Here is a 20,305-nt window from a genome sequence, read left to right as displayed (position 1 = left end):
CAACTCAACCTCATCAAATATAAAACAACTGTTCTTTGGTGAGTGATCAATGTGCTCAGAAATATTGATACCAATTGATCCATAAATGGGACTACAAAAGTAGACATTCAGATAGCCCTAATATTTGGCATGTATGTCTCTGTATTATATATGAAAAGTTCTCAAAACAAAATTTTTCTTGATTTTGGAATTGTAGACTATGTCCGAACTCCTTTCCTACTCACAACATAGTGCACTATATAATGCGTTTGCCATTTTGTAGTGCTGTCCGAATCTACAATTCCAATGCCCTAGAAATTTCCCACAATTCTTTGTGAAAAACCAGTGTGCATCAATGCTCACTACATTGACGAATATGGACCAAAACTCAATGAGTTTGAGCAATTTTTGTGAAAAATTGTATGATTAAATATACGTTTCCAACATCAGAACACATTGGCGTTATAAAAAGATGCTGTGAAATGTTTGTATTGATTACATTTTCACTTCATTAAATTGGTGACATTATTTAGAAAAAAAGGAGTGCCCTAATTGCTTTTAAAATCCAGGGTACTATAGTCCAGCACTATATACTTTTTAAGTGTTTAGGGGTTTAGGGGTGGTAATTCGGACATAGGCGTAGGTTCAGACAGCACTACAAAATGGCAAATGCATTATATAGTAGATTATATAGTGCATTATAAGTAGCAGTGAAGGAATTCAAACATTAAATCTATATTTTTTGGTTTATCATTGTGAAGCGCTTTATTTCTGAAACGTGAAATGCCCTTAAATTAGATTAAATTATAAATAGAATCCTTTTTTAAAAATATTTTCAGTCTATACATTTCCCTTCTGAGGCAGTCAGACAGACATCCGTCTGCGTACATCCTCCAGAGTGTGCAGCCCCCCTCCAGCATAAAGACCTGCTCAGACGGAAACCCCTTCATTCATAATTAAGGCGTGGAGGACAGCAGCCGTGTCAGCTGAGTGTTTTGAAGCTGTAATTTCACTGGAGGCTGAAAGCTTTAATGAGAGCGTGCAGCCTGGCTTTTCATTCATGGAGATCCTTTCAAGCTCCATTCTGAGCTGAATGGGCTGTTATCTGTTCCTATCTGCAGCAGGAAGTGTTTGCCAACAGTGGAGGGCTTGAAAAGCGGCCCAAAGTACAACAGACCTATGATTGAAATGACTGTTTGATGGGGGACAGATTTTCAGATTTTAGAGTTTGTTTTTTATTTTGACCTACATTTGTTACCTTATTAAACTTCTAAACCACTTGAGATCATTTGAGGTTCAGCTCTTTCCAAACTAAAAGTATTGGGCAGGTCTTCTCGGTAGATGCTCCAAGACTGGATTTTTGGTATTAATTTTTTTTCAAAGACCGGTGACATTCGACTCTGATAATATCTTAGTTTTTTTTTTTTAAGTATTTATTTTTATTAGTTAACTGTTTATTATTAAAGTTTTTTCTAAAGAAAATTATGTTTTTTAACATGGTCTTGTGGCAATTTTCTGATGATGGAGGACATATATAAGGGAAATTCAAAATTTCTGAGTATTTCTTTATTTAAGTCACGACTCAGGAGCAATCAAAACAGTACAGCCGGATAGCTCCAATTATGGTGCGCTCCTTAACTTTTTGTGCAATTAATTTATCGTGAGATGTAATCAATCATCTAATTTATGCATTTTAATCGCAATTATTTTTAACCTAATAATTGCAATAAAAAGGCTTAATTTTGAAACATTTTTATTTAAATTCATGGCATTGTGGCACATTAAAACATCAAATTAAAACCAAAAACTGGCTTTTTGAAGTTTTCCTAATATAAAAGACTTCTAACCTTTACTTTTACACCAACAAGGGATGTTTTTTTCAACCACCACCAATTAAGAAAAAAAAGCAAAGCACAAAAACCAAGACGTCAGGTCCAATTTAACACATTAAAAACAGTAATCCAAAAAATATTGACCACAAGTAATAATCCATGTTGACAAACCTCATTCCACTGTTCAGTCACATACGATCAGAGCTCCATGTAACCCAATTTATGATAACGAACACTCATCGGGCTTTATCCCTTACTTAATAGATAACAGTTGTGGCTTGTGGGTTTGTAAATGACTACAAAGTTCCACACTGACTATGTCACAGCAGCAACGCAGCTGAACACAGACACCAAAACTGAGAATAGTGTAAGAGGCTTTTTCAGCTCATTTCAAAAAAATGTTCATGCAAGGAAAGAGTTGAACCTTTGTTTTTTGTATTTGAGAACACAATAGTTATAGATTAAAAATCAAATTAATGCAATAAAAAATGTTAATTTGTCTGTAATTAGTTAATTGTAATTAAAGCAATATTTTGACACCTCTAGCTCCAATATTGTTCACAATTTTATTGGTCTACTAATTTTAGGTTGGGGTGTGAGGTTTGTAAGCTAGTGGGAGAGCGTGTAAACAGAGAGCTCTCAGCAGTGCGGAGGAGAAAAGGGATTGCTTTGGACCAAAGGCCCCACCCACAACTTGGAGGCAAATTTCTAATGAACCAAAGAACTTTTTTTTATTATTTTGTCTAAAAATGACAGAAACATAAAACGATCACTGGGAACGCATTCAAAATAGATCAAAATTGATTGGAGTGGGACTTTAACAGACTGCCGTCTGTCTTTGGTGCCACATAAATAAATATTTTGAGAGAAGAGCCGGCAGTTTCCCAGTTTGTCTACCTGAACCATCATGATTTGATCAGGCTGAGAGTGTGTTGGATAGTCTTGCTGCTTCCAGTTGCAGTAAATTGGTATGAATCACTGCAGTGGAAGCAAGAGCACAGGGAGCGCTCTGGGCAAAAGAAGAAGATTGTGTCTGGAATCGTTTACGGTCATCTCTGGTGAACCTCTTGAGAGAAGGGGTCACATACGTAAAACCCTTCAATCCAGCAACAGTCCAAAAATCTGGGAAAGCCCAAAAGACAAAAAAAATAAATCTCCAGACACAGTTGTCAGAATGATTCACTTGAAGAGACAGAAAAAAAGCCCATGAGCTTGGGACAAAGCGTTTGCAAAAGGAGAAGCTTCCAGCTGGCTGGCAAAGCTGAAAACTTCAGAGGCCGAAACAGGTGGAGGGAACAGACCTGACTGAAGTTAGACAGCCAAACATGCAGAACAGGAACAGTGAGTGAGGAACAAGGCAGAAATGAAGCTGCTGACAAGATCTTTGAAGCTCAGTCATTAAGCAGCCGTAGCCATGACAACGTCAGAGAAAATGGTCCTACCCAGGATCAGTTTTGGAAAACAGACATCACCTTCCTCTCTGCTCACGCATGTGATCCTCAACTGCAAGACCAAAACATTAGATAATTTCATTTTCACAACTAAATAAAGTGTCCAAATGATTCACACATGAATGATGAAAATGAAAATTTAAGTTGTGCTCTTGAAAAATAACCTGTAGTGGGACTGATCCAGAAAAACTTGCATCTCCATCTCTGCAAACGTTTCCTCCGTTAGGTTTTGACTGGTCCAGTGTGACATTTTCAGCCGCTTAATGAGCTCCAACTGAGCAGCTAATGAGTGAGCTGGCCTGCATGAGTGTGACAGACTGTCAAGGTGTTTAGAAACGTGTCCGTCATCCGCTAGATGTGGACCCTGACAATCTGAATCTGTCTTGATGATATGAGCTGGCAAACAAAAATCTGTTCAATAACACAAGTTTCAACTCATCTTTTGTGTTGCATGATTGTTGGTTAGAATTGTTGAATCATTTAGTCATTTCTTTGTGCTGTTCAGGGTCACTGGGATCCTTTAGTCCACACAAGAATTGTTGGACATTTTGCTAGCTCCTCGTTTGACCACATAGATTCAAACAACCACACACAGGTTAAAACTTCATAGCAATTGGTCATTGCATTAACCTATCCGCAATCGTGCGGCCTAGTTCATACTAAGGTTGGCCGATTTTGTTTGCGACTGTTTGCGACAACTTGCTCATACACCTGCTGCATCGGTGAACGCGCAGGTACACGAAAAGGCAGATGTGTCTACTTAGCAGAAGCAGACAATAAAGAGGCGAATCCCATTCTCTAGTGCATGTGACAAAGTCAAGGCCCAGGGGGCCGGATCTGGCCCACCGGGTAATTATATCCGGCCCTCCAGATCATTTTATTGTATTGCTATTCATGGCCCGATGTTATCTTGCGCTCATTTCTAACTTGTATCATTTATACAAAATATATTTTTATGGAGAGTAAAATATTGAAAGTTATTTAAGGTTGAAGATGATTTATTCTGGAATATTCCTGCCTGTTTTTATTCATATTCATGTTAAAAAGTTATTTTTTAAAGTTTTAAAAATTTGCAATTTAGCTAGCTTTTTGGACTATTTTGGCATTTAGATTTTTTAGGCTGTTTTTGAGTTTAGCTAATATCTCAGCTACATGCTAGCTGTTTTGGGGAATTTAGGCTTTTCTTTTTACATTTTCTTTAAGGCTGTTTTGGAGTTAGGCTAATATTTACATGCTAGCTATTTTGACAAATTTAGAATTTGTTCAGTTTTTTAGATTTTGAAGTTTAGCTATTTATTTTTAGCTACATGCTAGCTGTTTTGGCTAGCCTAAGCTTTTTTTTTTGGCATTTAGCTAATATTTTAGCTGGCTATTAGCTTCAGCGTTTTCATTAATTAACTTCAGCTCAGCTATCAGTTTCAGCATTTTTAGCTATCAATTTTAGCATCTTCAGCGGCCACATTCAGCTTACAGCATTCATACTAGCATTATCGCAGGTACTGCTATATATCCAGTTCATAATTATGTTAAAAGGTTATGGTTTTAAAGTTTTAAAAATGTAGTTTTAGTGTGTTCAATAAATGTTTATCCTGTTCGGCCTGCGACCTAAGGTGTTTTTCCCCTTGTGTGATTGAGTTTGACACCCCTGCTCTAGTGCAAGATATGCATATTTTACAAAATGATTAAGTGCATTTTAGGTACTTTTGTAAATAGGATTGATGATCTTCTCCATTTAGTAGGACCATTTCTTACCCAAACTAGTATTCAAGCTCAGTTGCATTTGATTAATATGTATTCAAGAGTTTACGTGCGCACTGTTTATCTATGCTTGTTTTAAATTAAAATCTTTTTACTTTCCTTTAATTTTATTTTAATGATCACACATTTACTATTTCTTTTGATTGTTTCTTTTAATGTTTTATGTAAAGCACTTTGAATTATCTCTGTACATGAAGTGTGCTATACAAATAAACTTGCCTTGGACACATTTGGTCTGCTTAAAGTCAACCAGAGTTTGTTTCCCCCAATAATCCAGAACAAAGTAGTAGTATTAGTCTGACTATAAGGAAACGAACCCTCTCTGACCCATCATTTGAGGTGGTCTTGATTAGTTTCCAATCAGACTGAACTTTTGTTTGCTCTGAGATTCCTCATTATGATTACAATCCGCCCTGGGAGTGAAATAACTGGAGCAAAACAGCCACCATAGCTGGTCATTAACGGACAAACCTGGAGCAGCGATGCAACAGCAACTCATCAAAAACTGGTTGGATGAATGCAGGTTCATAAAAACAACTTTTAACAATATATACACTGGTTCTCACACTGTTTTCCACGACAATGTATATGTCATAAACACTTATTAGCGTACCTCGTAGCTGTAGTGTTCTCAGTAAACATCTTGTAAAGATTCCCCATCCGTAGCAAAGCAGCAGTAAAAAGGGTTGAATCTGGCCTTCATACAGATGTTCAAAATTGATCAGTGAAATAAACTATTTGAATAAGTGAACAATTTTGACAAGTATTTCCAAACTACAACACATCCATCTTTCTCTTTTAGTTTTGACTCATCCCCGTAAATGTTGGCAAAAGACTGAAGAGATCTTTAGTCACATGGTTTTGTTTACAACCTTTGTTCTCGATCAGAAATCTCTGGTAGACGGCGATCATAATCCAGACCAAAGCAAGGTTCAGGAATCAATCCGGAACAAATTAAGTGGACTCAGTCAGGAACAAATCTATTCAGACAGGTATAATAATTTGTTCCGGTGCTGCTTTGTAAAAGTAATATAGTAAAACAAATAAGTATTTGAGCACCCTGTAAATTTAGCAAGTCCTTCCACTCAGAAATCACAGAGGAGTCGGAAATTTTCCTCTTAGGTGCATGACTACTGTGAGACAAAAATTGGAAATTATATTGCTAGTTTTCAGACGTAAACTCAATAGAAAATATTTGGAGGGAGCTCAAACTGTGCTTCTCAGTGACAGCCCGGAAACCTGACTGATCTTGGGGAGATCTGTATGGAGGAGTGGGGCAAACCTGCTGAAAAACTACAGGAAATGTTTACCTGTTATCGCAAACAAAGGCTACCATACCCAATATTAACATTGATTTTCTCAGGTGTTCAAATAGTTATCTACAGGAGTAGCATACAAATAAATTATTTTGGAAAATCATGCAATGTGATTTCTAGATTTTTCCTTATGTCTCTCACAGTAGACAGACACCTAAAAATGAAAATTTCAGCCCAATCCATGATTTATTTCTAAAAGGGAGAACTTGCAAAATCACGGAGTGTTCAAAAAATGATTTGTCTCACTGTTTTCATACTTTCTTGTCGGAACTCACAAGGTTCATTATATAAACTGATGCTTTGTTGAAATAGAAATGCTTTGTCACAGCAACACTGAAGCACGTTGCAGCAACCGCACTGCTCTGTTGCTGCAACACAGATGTCTGCTGGAACACTGTTGTTTTGTTGCAGCAACACCTATTTTTTATTTTTTTATGCAATATTAATGTGTTGTTCCTGCAATACTAATCCTTTGTTGCTGCACCACTGATGCTTTGTCGTTGAAGCAAAATATATATCTCTGCTACAACATTGTTGCCAACATTTTTTATGACATTAATTTTATTCTGATTCAATTTGAAGCAACATTTGTTGCTTCTCGGAAGTGCTTTCTTGCAAGAAGGTTCATTTTTGATGCAATACTAATATCTTATTGTTACAACATAGATGCTTTGTTGGTGCAACATCAATGCTTCATATAATAATACTGCAGCAATACAATGGGGCTTTGTTATTGTAACATTGATCCCTCTCAGCAGCAACATTGTTGTTTTGTTGCTGCACCACTGATGCTTTTCCTGATAGGATTTTTTAAGATTGGCAGACAGAAAGAAAAATACACAATGCAGTTTATCTCACCTTTATTTCATTCTGTGGATGTCTTTACAACACAGCCACGAGGGTCAGTGCTAACCCACTGCGTGAGCACAAACAATTGGCAAATTACAGTATTACTCAGAACATCTCTTTACATCAATGTGTTTTTTTTCTACCTTCCAAGAATAAAATCTTAAAAACCGAAGAGCGAGAACAGCAACGCAAAGAAAAGAGACGAGGAAGCCAACAAACCGAAAACATGACGGCAGAGGTATTCAGGCACTTGGAAACACTGTCTGCTCCGTGGCTACTGTGCTTCTTTACGTCGTACATGCAGTTTACATCTGACAGACTGTTCTGGTCCGGCCACGAGGAACGAGCTCGCCTCCACAACACAAGGCCGGGATAATGGTACATTCAAAGACATCTAATTAAAGGGATTTCAAGTATTTCACAAAACACCTAGGTTCCTATTTACATTGGATCTGTGTTCTCTATCTATAACACATGTCAACATCATTACTGTACAGATTCTGACAAACGGCTCAAACAAAAACTAAAGGAACACCCAGAACCAGACATGTGGTCACCTCAAAGTGAGCATTCAAAGAAGATTCAGCTTTTTTATCATGAAGCTGATTTTTATGTCTATCAGAGGCTTTCTCTTGTGCTTGAGAGGTGAGGAGGAAGCTTTCTGACAACATTGATTTTCTGTGCTGTAAACTTTAAAAGCAAGGTGGAGTGACGTGTTTTGTTTTTATTTTTTCTTCAGAAGAGTAACACCCCCACATTTGCAGAGGAGAAACATGAACACAGAACAATAGCGACAATACGGCTAAAGGAAGGCTTCTACCAGACACAGAAACTCACACCGGTACATCATAAATGAAGGTGCGACAGCATGAAGGCGGACATTCGACCCCTACTGCAGACCTCGGGCTGCCCCACAGAGTCCGCCCACACTTCACACCCCTGGTATGCAGTGGGCGCTCAGCAAGAAGGAGCTTTACTGTAATTATAAAGCTACGTAAACACCGGGCACTCCATGTTCGTGAATAACCCATGTGTTCACACTGGACAAGCAGGGAGGGGCTTCTACTTCTTCTTTTTCTACTGTTTATTAGTGCCATCTAATTTGAAAGTGACTTGGTGCGAAATGTCAAAGTGGTGCAAATAAAAACGGAAACGGTTCAATTGCTAGCGTCCTTGCAATGGCGGGTATGGATTACCATCATGTCAGGAGAGTGGCCTTGATTTATCTTTATTTGAAAAACAAACTGGCTCGTCACCAGACAAACCAGCTAGGCTCTGAGTTTGGCAAGTTTCATCGCCTTCTCCATAGGTCATTATCAAATCCGAGTCCCTGATTGACCAAAGTTTGACGTGGTTTAGTTGGCAATGCGCACACATTTTGTACAAAGAGGACTCAAAACGGTCGTAAAAACTTGTGTGACCATGAGAGATTTAAAGTGGAAGCCCAAAACGAGTGTTTAGGTACATTTTTTTAAAGGGGCCATACCATGATTTTCTTAAGACTTTCGAAGTAAACCATATCTATGTATATGATCATATATTACCTTTGGCGCACTAAAATACAAATTATGAAATAATAGTTATTTCATAAATAAAATGACTTGATATTTCATGATGTCATACTAAAGCCTTTGGGAGTGTGTCTTTGTTTCTCCCACAATAATAAACATCCAAAGATGGATGAACGCAACATATATCTGCCCTTACTAGGCCCGGCCATCGCTGTACTGATTCAAAAGCACAAATACATGCGGGGTGGGGGTGTCTTAAAGGATCCCCGTACATCAGATTGAGCTGGAATTTATTGAAGACAGGACAAAACTGGAAGATATACGGTATTCTGCATCTAAAGTCTTTTGCTGATCACTGCTAGCTCCATGGAGAAATTGGTGTTAGACTGGGACGGAGCAGACTCTTCCTGAAAGGGGCTGTCTCACGATGTTACGTCAGATCATGAGGACCCACTAGTTTTTGTGGGTATGGGAGGGGCCAATTTGGGGTTCCTTATAATGAGGATTGAACAGTATAATATACTGAAAAGCTCAAAGAGTTGTTTTTTTTAATGGTATGGCCCCTTTAATAGAAGTGGCGTTGCCCAGAGCGGTGTGTACGTAGCTTTAGACCTCTGCCTGCATGAGTGTGGCTTCCAAGTGTCCTAGTCACAGTAATATTACTTAACTGTTGGAATAACTGTAACTTGGAATCAGAACTGGACTCTGCTTAACAATCCTTAAGCCCCATCTTCTTCCTTTGTTTCTTCTTTTCTTTTTTTTTTTTAATAAATCGAAGGGAGTTTTTTATCAGACAGGCACAACCCTGGCTCACTAGTACTTCTCTTCATCTTTCTTTGTGGGGTGGAAGGATTGAACGTCAGTAGAACATCAGACAATTTCCAGCTAAACATGAAGAACATCACAAACACTATTGGAAGAAAGTAACCGTTCTTCTTTAGCGCTAAGCCGTGTAGACGCCACTGACGCACAGAAAGAGGTCAGAAGTCAGAAAACGGCACAGCTGTCGTGACATAAAGATGAGAGGTGAAAAGATAACAGCAGGTACGTTAAAGGAGGAAATCGCAACCCTCGTGGGAGGTGAATCAACACCTTTGTGCCGCCCCCCCATCTTCCTCAAGATCTAAACTGGAAACACCAAAGATGTGTTAGGAAATAAATGAAACCTGTTTCATCTTCACGCCTGACTAAGTTGTGTCAGGAGATAATTGGAAGGTCGTAGATTGAAATGAACATGTTGAGAGAAGTAACTGTTAATCTGTTGATAAAGGGATACTGAGGACCCAAGAAGTTTATGGGTCATAGTCAAGGAGGACATGAGGGTGGTTGGAGTGAGTGAGGAGGATGTAGTGGAAAGAATTACATGGAAGCAGCTGAAAAGCAAAGAAGACTCACAGACGATTGCAGAGGGCCAGAATTCTGATAAAAGACTTCCTCTTTGACTTCAGATTTCTGCTGTTCTGGACTAACTTGATCCCCAAACTTCCTCTGCAGTTCAGCTGGAGAGAGTCAAAACGCTAAACAGACTTGTTGCAAATATTTGCAGTTTGTATTTGTGACAAAAAGTCTGGAGAGAATGTGAGCCTCTATACTTGGACTTTGGCAGTGGTAGATCAGTGATATAGGCACAGCTGATTGAAACACACACACAGTGTGGGGTAGGAGTGACATGCAGCAGTGTTCATGTGCATGGAAGCAGGTTCTCGTGTGTACATAGCCGTCTCCTCTGGAAGACTTTGGCCACAGCGTTCACACTGGCTTTAGGTGATGAAGGTGTGAAGCTGGTCTGAAGGTAGACTTTCATATTGAAAAGGAACAGATTTATTGTGACCATTGACTGTATAAGAAAGCTGGACTGAGTGACCTCTCCCCCCCTTACATTCTAAATAAGAAGTACCGACTGGTTCCAAAAAGATTGTGGGCAGCTAAGAAGAAAACCACTATAAAGAGGAAAACAAATCGCTAGCTTGGTGCTACATTGGTCGTCATAACTTTCTGCCAATCAGTGGGTGGCAACAGCGACTCCGTCCCAACCCTCTCGTTCCATTTTCCTATGGACCACAATGGATGAGGAACCTCAAGAGGTACGGGTCAGAACTGTTTAATGGGTCCATTTAGTAGTCGAAACGCTCAAAATACCAGATCAAACCGGACCATACCAGACTGCTCAGTGGAAACAAGGCTATAGACTTCTATTGAGAAAAAACAGGTATTACTCAATTATTATATTTGTCAGTATAACCATTCTTCTCTGGTATATCTTTTAACATCCTCTTGCTAATTCTAATCATTTTTATTATATTTTGTTGTAGTTATTCAAGTTATAAACTGACCAATCAGGTGCCTCTGAAAAGTAGATAAACGTTTGAAGTGTTGGATTGACAGATTTTGCAGATCCCTCTTTCAGTGGAAGGGGTGTGGCCTTCTAACATACTCACTCCCGATTGAAGAGAGTGGTTGCCATAGAAACGTAGACTCACTCCTTACTGAGGACGTCTGCTTTCAACGGTTCTAAATTCACTTAATTTCGTTTAATTAATTTTCTATGGATGATGTCACACTCCATCTGTCCAGTTCTCTATATACAGTCAATGGTTGTAACTCTACCTGGAAACCTCTTACATAGCAGATCCTTCCTCACACTCTCTATTGAACGCCGGTAAAAGAAAAAAAAAAGTTTTTTTATCTGCTGATCTTCAATCACTATCAAGCCACCCAAGCGTGTACAGGAACTCTAGAAGACAAGAAGCAGCTTCAGAAGCTTAAGCTCCAGACTAAAGTAGCCTCAGTTGACTTTCAGAATCAGAAATTCCCATTATCGTTTTAAAACCATCACCCGGAAGGACTTTGGATTCACATGTGACTACAGAGACAAAACATCAAAATCCAGACATGTCGATCCTGCAACGAACTGCTACATACAGCATCAACACAAACACATCTCCCGCCTCTTTGTAGGAGCTGGATCAGTGTTTCAGGAAAACTTCCAGAACTTTGAGAAGACTTTGGGCCTGCCTTCTACGTGCGCGTCATACTCTGCAGTAAATTAAATGTAAATCCAGAAGTTTTGTAAACACAGCAAATAATTTCAAGTAAACATTTGAAGCCTCAGTAAGTGCTTCAAAAGATTTTTTTAAGCATTTAAGTTTATATATATATATATATGTGTGTGCTGACGAACACGTTTCTCTACTCTGTTAGAGTATACATCGACGAATATATGCTACATCTGAGTTTTTAAGAAATAATGCAAAATGAAAACTGCTAGGCCAAGAAATGTGGCCTAAAACTCATTCTAACTGCTGTCTAAATGCTTTCAGGTGAATTTTGCCACCGGGAGCAAACCTCCTTACATTCCACCTCATGGACAACACTTAAACAGAGAGTCTCCATTAGCATGCATGGATCCAGAATGTTCTCGGCAGTGACTTTCCCAATCAGGGCGTTGAGGAAAAATTGGAGAGATTCTGACCCAAAACTGATATCCAAATTTTGACTTTAAAAATCCTTGTGAGGACTAAGACCTGAGATACTAATTTGTAAAACTCCATCCCCCTCCCCCCACACTCACACATTTTGAACAACATCCCCTCCCCCTGCAGAGGACAAACATACAAACTCTCGCAAAACTACATTGCTGGAGTAGTAAACTCTGTGAGCCCGGATCGGTTCGGACAAATCTGTGCAGTGATCACACGACCGTGCTGATGTCATCTGCCTCATCAGGTTTCTTGGGCTTGCTGGGCAGAGACTTGAGGTACTCCAGGTGGCGCCGAGCATCCTCCTGGTTTTGACGAACGTAGTACACCACATATGAGATGACCATGGCAAACCAGCCAAACATTGTCACCAGCATGGCATAATCTGTGGTCCTTTTGGCCAGGTTACACAGGTCAGTGTCAACTGCAAGGAATGGCCGCCCCTCCTGATCCAGGAGCTCCGAGCTCCTGCACAGAACCCGGGCGGCCGCCTCGTGGTTGTGTGCCATTCCGCCAATGGCCTGCTGGAGGGCGCAGTCACAATGCCACGGGTTATCGTCCACGATGATGCGCGCCTTCAGCCGAGCAAAGGCATCCTTGTGAACGCTTGTGATGCGGTTGTGGGAAAGGTCCAGCACCTGCAAAGTCCCCTCAATGCCGCTGAAGGCTCCCTCCCCCAAATTCTCCACGGCATTGTAAGACAGGTTCAGCTCCCTCAAGAGCCGCAGTCCACGGAAGGCTTGGTCCGGAATGGTGCCAATCTGATTGTGGTCCAACTTTAGCAAGACGGTGTCCACAGGTAGACTGGGGGGAATCTCTTTGAGGCGGGACTGACTGCAGGTGACATTGAGGCCATGGAGGTGGGGGTCGCGTTGGCATATGCAGCCCTTGGGACACATGCTGGCTGAGGGGAAGCACAGGGTCATAAGAACCAGGCTCTGCAGGAGCAGGCACATGGGGATGGAGCGCGACAGCCACAAGTCCAGTAGAGTCATACTGGCCGGCTGTCAACATGCCGCCGGGGGCCACAATTCCACCTCATACACATAGCATTCTGGCAGTTGGTCCTCACAGCCGTCCCACAGGCAGTCTCAAAATCTGAGCAGAAGTCATCATGCTGAGGTGGGTTAGAATGCCTGGAATGACAAACAATAAAAAAAACAGATATGTGACTGTCTTCAACTTTGGGCCTGCTGCCACTAAGATGGCTTAGTTGACAAATCGACGACTAATCAACTATTAAAATAGTCGGTGACTAATTTAATAATCGATTAGTCGTTACTTTATATTATATGGAGTCAGAGTGTAGTAAAGTTGAAAGTCATAATGGCATTCTGCTAGCGTTTTGGACTATTTTGGCATTTATAGAGGTTTTACAGGCTATTTTTGAGTTTAGCTAATATTTCAGCTACATGCTAGATATTTTGGCTAATTTAGAATTGTTTCAGTTTTCTAGGCTAATTTGGAGTTTCGCTAATATTTTAGCTTCATGCTAGCTATTTTGGCTAATTCAGGCTTTTTTGTATTTTAGGCTATTTTGGGGTTTAGGTAATGTTTCAGCTACATGCTAGCTGTTTTGGCTAATTTAGGATTTTTTTTCAGATTTTTAGGTTAATTTGGCATTTAACTAATATTTTAACTGGATTTATGCTTCAGTGTTTTTAGCTATCAATTTTAGCCTCTTCAGCTGTCAGCACTAACATCTTCAGCGGCCAAATTCAGCTTACAGCATTCATACTAGCATTATCACAGGTAATGCTATATATATCTAGGTTTTAGTTAGTTTAAAGCTAATGATGGTTCTGCTTTAACTTTTTATATTTGAACAATTGTATATGTCTATGCAACTGTTTACATCTGAACAACTGTGTATGTCTACACATCTGTTTATGTCTGTACATCTGGTTATATTTGAACAATTGAGTTTGAGATGCAGTTCTGCTTCTGTGAACATGGGTTGAACCCCCTAGTTTATCTATTCCTGAGAGATCAGCAGCTTCAAATATTCTCCTATTGTGAGAAATGTTTCTGTGTACAATGGTGAACCATTAAGACACACTTCCATACGAATAGACAAACATTCTGGAAATAGGGTTGTAATTCAGACAGTTTTAATGAAACTCACAGACTTTTATTTTTAAGCCTTTTTCCCACACACTTTGATGTGTTATTTTAGAGGCTTTGGCACCTTTTGAGTTATCACAGATTCACCTCTGAGATAAACCCCCAACCTCACACTCGGCTCCAATTAACTTCAGCAGCACACAGTTCTCTCACAGAGCTGGATTGAGGAACACATGTGGAAGACAAACATGGGAAGGGCAGATACTCTGGAAATGCTGGAAGCTCTGTATTCAGACAAACACTTAAAGCCATTTAAGCCATTACCAGTTCTCAAGAAAAGTTTATGGAGATGTCCAAAAAATATTTCTGAGGACACAACAGAAAATACACCTTATATGATTTTTTTTTCTTTGGAGAATAAAGGGTGTTAAAAACTGCTAAAAAAGAGAAAAAATTACTACAAGGATTGGAGTTTTTCCTTTTTTTCTTTAACCACCTTCAGGCTATTCTCCCCACTGTCTCCGTTGTCTGTTCCCGTCTTTTTGCATCAGTCTACTACTGTCCACACGAATCTGCGTCCGTCCAATCCTGTCTGCGTCTCTTGTGCATACATGTTTGGATCTCTCCGTGTCACCTTTGTCTGCTTCTGTCCTCATCTTGGTTTGCATCTTCTCTTTTCTTGTCTAATCGCATCTTTTCTTGTCAATCTGTGTTATCGCTCTACATCTGAACTGTTCTTGTTTGTCTATTCTTGTCTGCCTGCGTCTTTTCTTGTTTATCAGCATTTCTTCTTGTTGCCCACCTTGTCCTTGTCAGTCCACATACATTTGTCCGTGCGAGTTCCTGCCTGTTTGGATTGTCTTGACCCGGATCGGGTTAAGTCGGTCCGCATTTGTCCAAGTCTTTTCACGTCAATCTGTGTCGCTCCACCTCTGCTTTAGGTAAAAACTGTCCTCATCCGTTGGTGTCTGTTATTCCACTTCTGTATGAATCATCCACATCCGTATGTCTGTCAGTGTTTGTCTGCAACTGTTTGGCCAGTCTTCACGTCCATCCACATCTGTTTGGATACGTACCGTTCTTATCTGTCTGTTCCTGTTCCTGTCTGCATATATTTGCATCTGTCCATGTCTGTATATCTCTAAAACCATATTTTTTGTGCTTATGTCCGTCTTTTTATGTCTTCTGTCTGTCTGTGTCAGTTTTGTTTCATCACCACACACCTGTCTTTGTCAGTTCTTGCTTATTTGTGTCTCTCAAATCTGTTTTTGTTGTCCACATCTGCCCATGACATTTCTTGTCTGTGTATGTCTGCTCTTTTTCTCTGCAACCATCCACCTTCTCCTAAGATTTAGTTCAGGGTGAGATCGTGCGAATGTGAGATCACCCTGGCTGTAACGACTTCTGTCTGTTGAGACACAAAACCCAGATAATTCAAACAGTTCTGACCCAAACTGAACATCACTCCTCAGTAGTAACCAGGCTCCCAGCCTGACAGGAAGTCGTTCACATGAAGGAAAGCCTCTTCCTGCAGTCCCTGATAACCGTAATCTACAGGGAAATAAAAATGATGACATTAACTGTCGGTTAAACTCGTAACCGTAGCAATTTACGTGGGAGTCAAGTCCTCATAGCACTGTCTCACCTCAATGTGCACGTCTCGCCACAGTCCTCACATCTCTGTGTGAACATTTTTCTGCCAGTGTTCTACCCTCCCTTCAATGTTCTGCCTTTTTTACCTTCATGACTTATGTTTGGGCACAGAGAACATGGTGGTCTGGCACCTCAGAGGTTTTCTAATCTTCTGCATTCCTCATCATATAATCGCTAAATCAAGGAAAATGTTATCAGATCATCTTTTGATCTATTTTAAAAGTTTAAACTTTTAAAAAAAACTGTCGTTTTCATTAGAAGTTTGCATCTGAGTTGTGGGCGGGACTTTTAGAGAGGAGTAAGCCCGCCCTCTTCCTATCATCCATCGGTTTACGTGCTTTCCTGCTAGCTTACAGCCCCTCACATCCTCCACCTAACATTACCAGTGCAACACAAATGGTGATCAACATTTTAGCTGTACAGTTTTGAGCCAGATATACCAGGTCAGATGAGGAAATTGAACACATTTGTCTACAAATTGATGCATCAGATTGGAGTGGAGCACGGAGCTTGTAGCTTCTACGTCACACTTACAAGCTTTTTCCTGATTTACAACAATTCCTGTAAATAATCCTCAGAAATGCAATGTTAAGATTCCCTTTCTTCAAACATGCCCTTCATCATCAGAAAAATGCCATAAAAACATATTAAAAACACCAATTTTGATTTAAGAATAAAGAGCCTGATGTGCTCTGCACTCCTACAAGATTCATCAACAACGTCCTTCAGGGTTGCATACACAATGACGCAGTTACATAAATACATCATAGTCCAAGAACGTATTGATTGACAGATTTACCTGTCCTGAACTTCCTATACCCCTGACTAAGGCAGACATGACCTCCTAGAAAAAGGTTAAGTATTCTGAATAAGCAGGAATAAAGAGTGGATGACTGGAGTCTCATCTGGGAGCACGGAGGAGTTGATCAGTGGGTTGTTAATGCAAGAAAAGCCTTGAAGTCTGACCTGCAGGTCAACTGAGCATAGTCAACTCAGTCAGGAACACGTACTAATGTGTGGAGGTCAGAAGAGTTTTTGGATGACACCTTGCTTCTTCTGAGTGGATTATGATAGATTTGTCAGAGCAGTTGGTGGGTTACAGTCAGTCTCTTCCTTTCTTCTGCAGTCTGGGTGATGGAGATTCATGACTGTTTTTTTTCTGGCTTCCCTTGCCAATTCATCACTGGAAAATGATGAATTTTCTATTAAAGGAGTTTTTGTTGAACTGTTGTTGAGGAATGTGACCCATCTAGAAGATGATGGAGAAGATGAATATGGAGATTAGAATGCAAATCATGATGTGAAGATGAGAAGGGGTCACTTCCTTTGCTCATGCGGCAGTGACAGCTGAGAACAGGTGTGGGGCTATACCTGTAGGGAGCATGCGCACACCTCAGCGTCTTCATTCCAGCAGAAATCCGCGCACACCCGTCAGTGGCCACTCAGACACGTCGTCTTCTTATTTTCCCTCTGAAGCCAAAGAATGAATCCACACGCACGCGCCCGGCTGGGTGCTTAATTACATCCAGACTTTTATGAATGGCACGCGCGCGCGCTCAAAGATCCGGAAGTCCGAAACCCGCAGAAACGGCGCGCGAGGTTGCGGGTTTGGATGCTGCGCGTCAGTCCTGCAAGGCGGACACGGATGGTGCGCGCGGCGCTCCGACAAACCCGAGCAAACGGTGTGCGTGAAAACATCACGCACCAGTCTGAGGTGGAAACGCCGAAGCACAGCTTCCCAGAACCGGAACCGAACCCGCAGACAGACAGGAGCAACAGGCGGCACGAGCCCGCTCACCTGCTTACCTGGATCCTCCGCAGCCGCTCTGAGCTGGAGGGGGGCGGGGGGGCGCAGACTGAAGTCACATCTTTGAGCTGCTGGAAGAAAACCGACTGAACACAGACAGGGAGGGGCTCCCCGTGAAGCCCCCGACCAACACAACCCCACTTCCGGTCGGTGCTTTCAGCGTTAAAGCTCAATTCACCTTTATTTTTTTTTTAAGCAAACACTTAAAGACTTCCACATTAAACATTTTGATAAATAAAAAATAATTCATATTATTATATTATATATATTCACTTTAGTGTCCAAAAATGTTTCTTTTCATCCACTGTCATGTTTCCCCCTATGTGCAATTCTTCCCTTTTGAATATCTATAGGCCTGTTCAACCTTATTGATTTGTTCATTTGTGATACTCACCAAAAGAACAATGAACTTTTCACACTCGGAAGCACATCTGTTTCAGGGAATCGACGAGATACTTTTATTTTTTAGATCCAACTCCCTTGGTTTCCTGTTGCAGTTTGTGGTTTACTGCAGCCTGATGCACCTGTGCTCTTCATGGTGTTGGAAGATGTAATGAATGGAGAGCCTCACATCTGCAGGCAGCAGGTTCTGCATGAGCTCATTTATTTATTATCCTTATTTTTTTTAATTTACTCTTTCAGGCTGAGGGGTTTCTTGCATCACTGACCTCAGCGGTCATCTCATCTGGGCTCAGATATCTGCTCTGATGGTGTGGTCCTGAACTGATGGGCACAATTTGATAGCAGTTAGAGTAGTTCTGAATCACCACAAGAAATCAGCAGGCAGCAATACAGATGTAAAGGCAGGGTGGTAGTAGTTCTCTTGGATTGGTGGGAGGCCGTAAGCAGACCTATGTCCACCTTGTTTTTACTGGTCTTCATTTCATCCTCGCATCTGGACAGAAGTCCAAGAGTTTTCAGAGAAACTCTTCGGTTCTGGAGCACAGCCCACCAATCTGTGTGAGAAGGGAAAAAAACAGAGCCTCCACGGTAGACTCCGCCCACTGAGCAGCTGGTAAGACCGAGCCTAGAAAGTGATGCACAGATGGAGGGATTTCTTCTGGAGCTTTTCATATTTCCACAAAAGAGAGAAAATATATTTATGGAGCATTTAATCAAGCAGAACCTGCTTCATTAACCAGCCGTTCACGTTTGATGGTGGATCTTCAAGATGCTTATTTACAGCTTAACCAGACCATGGCAGACATTTATCCCATTGGTGCTGAAGCTAAAAAGGAGAAACAGTTGGTGATCTCGATGAAACTACTGCATCATCTCTGACTCTTTGGTAATTTGATCCCCCGCACAAAGAAAATGATGAAAGCAAAGTTTATCGTCTTAAAAAGTACTCTGGAATTTTCAACTTCTCTCACCTGCAAATGCTAACAGAGCCTCAAAGGGATAGAAGAAAAATAGTACCGGTTTCTTTTTTTGATCAGTTAGTTTCTCATGCGCTCCATGAGTTTTTGTATTTTTTTATAGTTAGTTTCTCGTGTGCACAGATAATTGTGAAAACTACTTAGTTTCTCATGTGCACAAGTTAGTTTCTTGTGCACACCAGTTAGTTTCTCACGTTTGTGCACAGATACCCTCTTATGTGCACCAGTTGAACAAACGAAGGAATTATGTCTTTTCGGCCCACAGAGCTAAGGTTGACTACTTTTAAGTAATTTGATCAAATATTTGTGTATTACAGCTAGGGCTGCCACAAACGATTATTTTAATAGTCGACTAATCACCAATTATTTTTTCTGATTAGTCAACTAATCGGGTCATGGATAAAGTGGATGTAAAACACATCTTAACCATCAGTAGCTTTAAACTAACAAAAAAAAAGATATATAGCATTACCTGTGATAATGCTAGTGTGAATGCTGCTTAAGATGCTACTACTTATAGTTGAAGATGCTAATATCACTGAAGCTAATAGTTGAAAACCCTGTAGCCGATAGCCAGCTAAAGTATGTTAAATGCCAAATTAGCCTAAAAACTGAAAAAAAGCCTAAGTTAGCCAAAACAGCTAGCATGTGGCTGAAATATTAGCTAGTGCTGCCACAAATGATTATTTTAATAGTCGACTAATCACGATTAATCTTTCTGATTAGTCAACCAAATGGATGCAAAGGACGCATCTTAACATCCTTAGCTTTAAACTACCTAAAAACTAGATACAGTTTTTAATTAATCAGCTAAAATATTAGTTAAATGCCAAATTAGCCTTTAAAAACTAAAGAAAAAAACCTAAGTTGGCCAAAACAGCTAGCATGTAGCAGAAATATTAGCTAAACTCCAAATTAGCCAAAAAAACTTTAATGAATGCCAAAATAGTCCAAAAAACTAGCAAATTGCCACTATAAATTTCAACTTTGCAATACTCTGACTCCACATACTACAAAGTAACGACTAATCGACTATTGAATTAGTCGTCGATTATTTTAAAAGTTGACGATTAGTCAACTAATTGTGGCAGCCCTAACTACCGCAATAGAACATATTATTTAAACCCATAAATCAGGGGATTCAGACAAACACATCTCACCTTTCTTTTAACAACCAATATAGGAGGGTTGGAACAGTGGATTTGCTTTTGTTACATTAAGTTTTGT

At 40.3% G+C, this 20,305-nt stretch overlaps 1 protein-coding gene across 2 annotated transcripts; it reads right to left on the bottom strand.

The window, feature by feature from the left end:
• Nucleotides 1-7,181: 7,181 nt before the first annotated feature.
• On the bottom strand, nt 7,182-18,314 carry lrrc3b (leucine rich repeat containing 3B). Of its 2 annotated transcripts, none has more exons than XM_024295997.2 (2): nt 17,691-18,314; nt 7,182-13,311 (listed from the first exon to the last, which is right to left on the bottom strand). In XM_024295997.2, the coding sequence occupies exon 2, from the start codon at nt 13,168-13,170 to the stop codon at nt 12,388-12,390; it is 783 nt and encodes a 260-aa protein (XP_024151765.1). In that variant the 5' UTR covers nt 13,171-13,311; nt 17,691-18,314; the 3' UTR covers nt 7,182-12,387. The 2 variants fall into 2 exon arrangements, with proteins under 2 accessions (XP_024151765.1, XP_024151772.1); XM_024296004.2 differs by having other exon boundaries at nt 17,699-18,314.
• Nucleotides 18,315-20,305: the final 1,991 nt, after the last annotated feature.

This window comes from Oryzias melastigma, linkage group LG11, assembly GCF_002922805.2.
Source record: "Oryzias melastigma strain HK-1 linkage group LG11, ASM292280v2, whole genome shotgun sequence".
NCBI lineage: Eukaryota > Metazoa > Chordata > Actinopteri > Beloniformes > Adrianichthyidae > Oryzias > Oryzias melastigma.
This window is presented reverse-complemented; position numbering and strand designations above follow the sequence as displayed.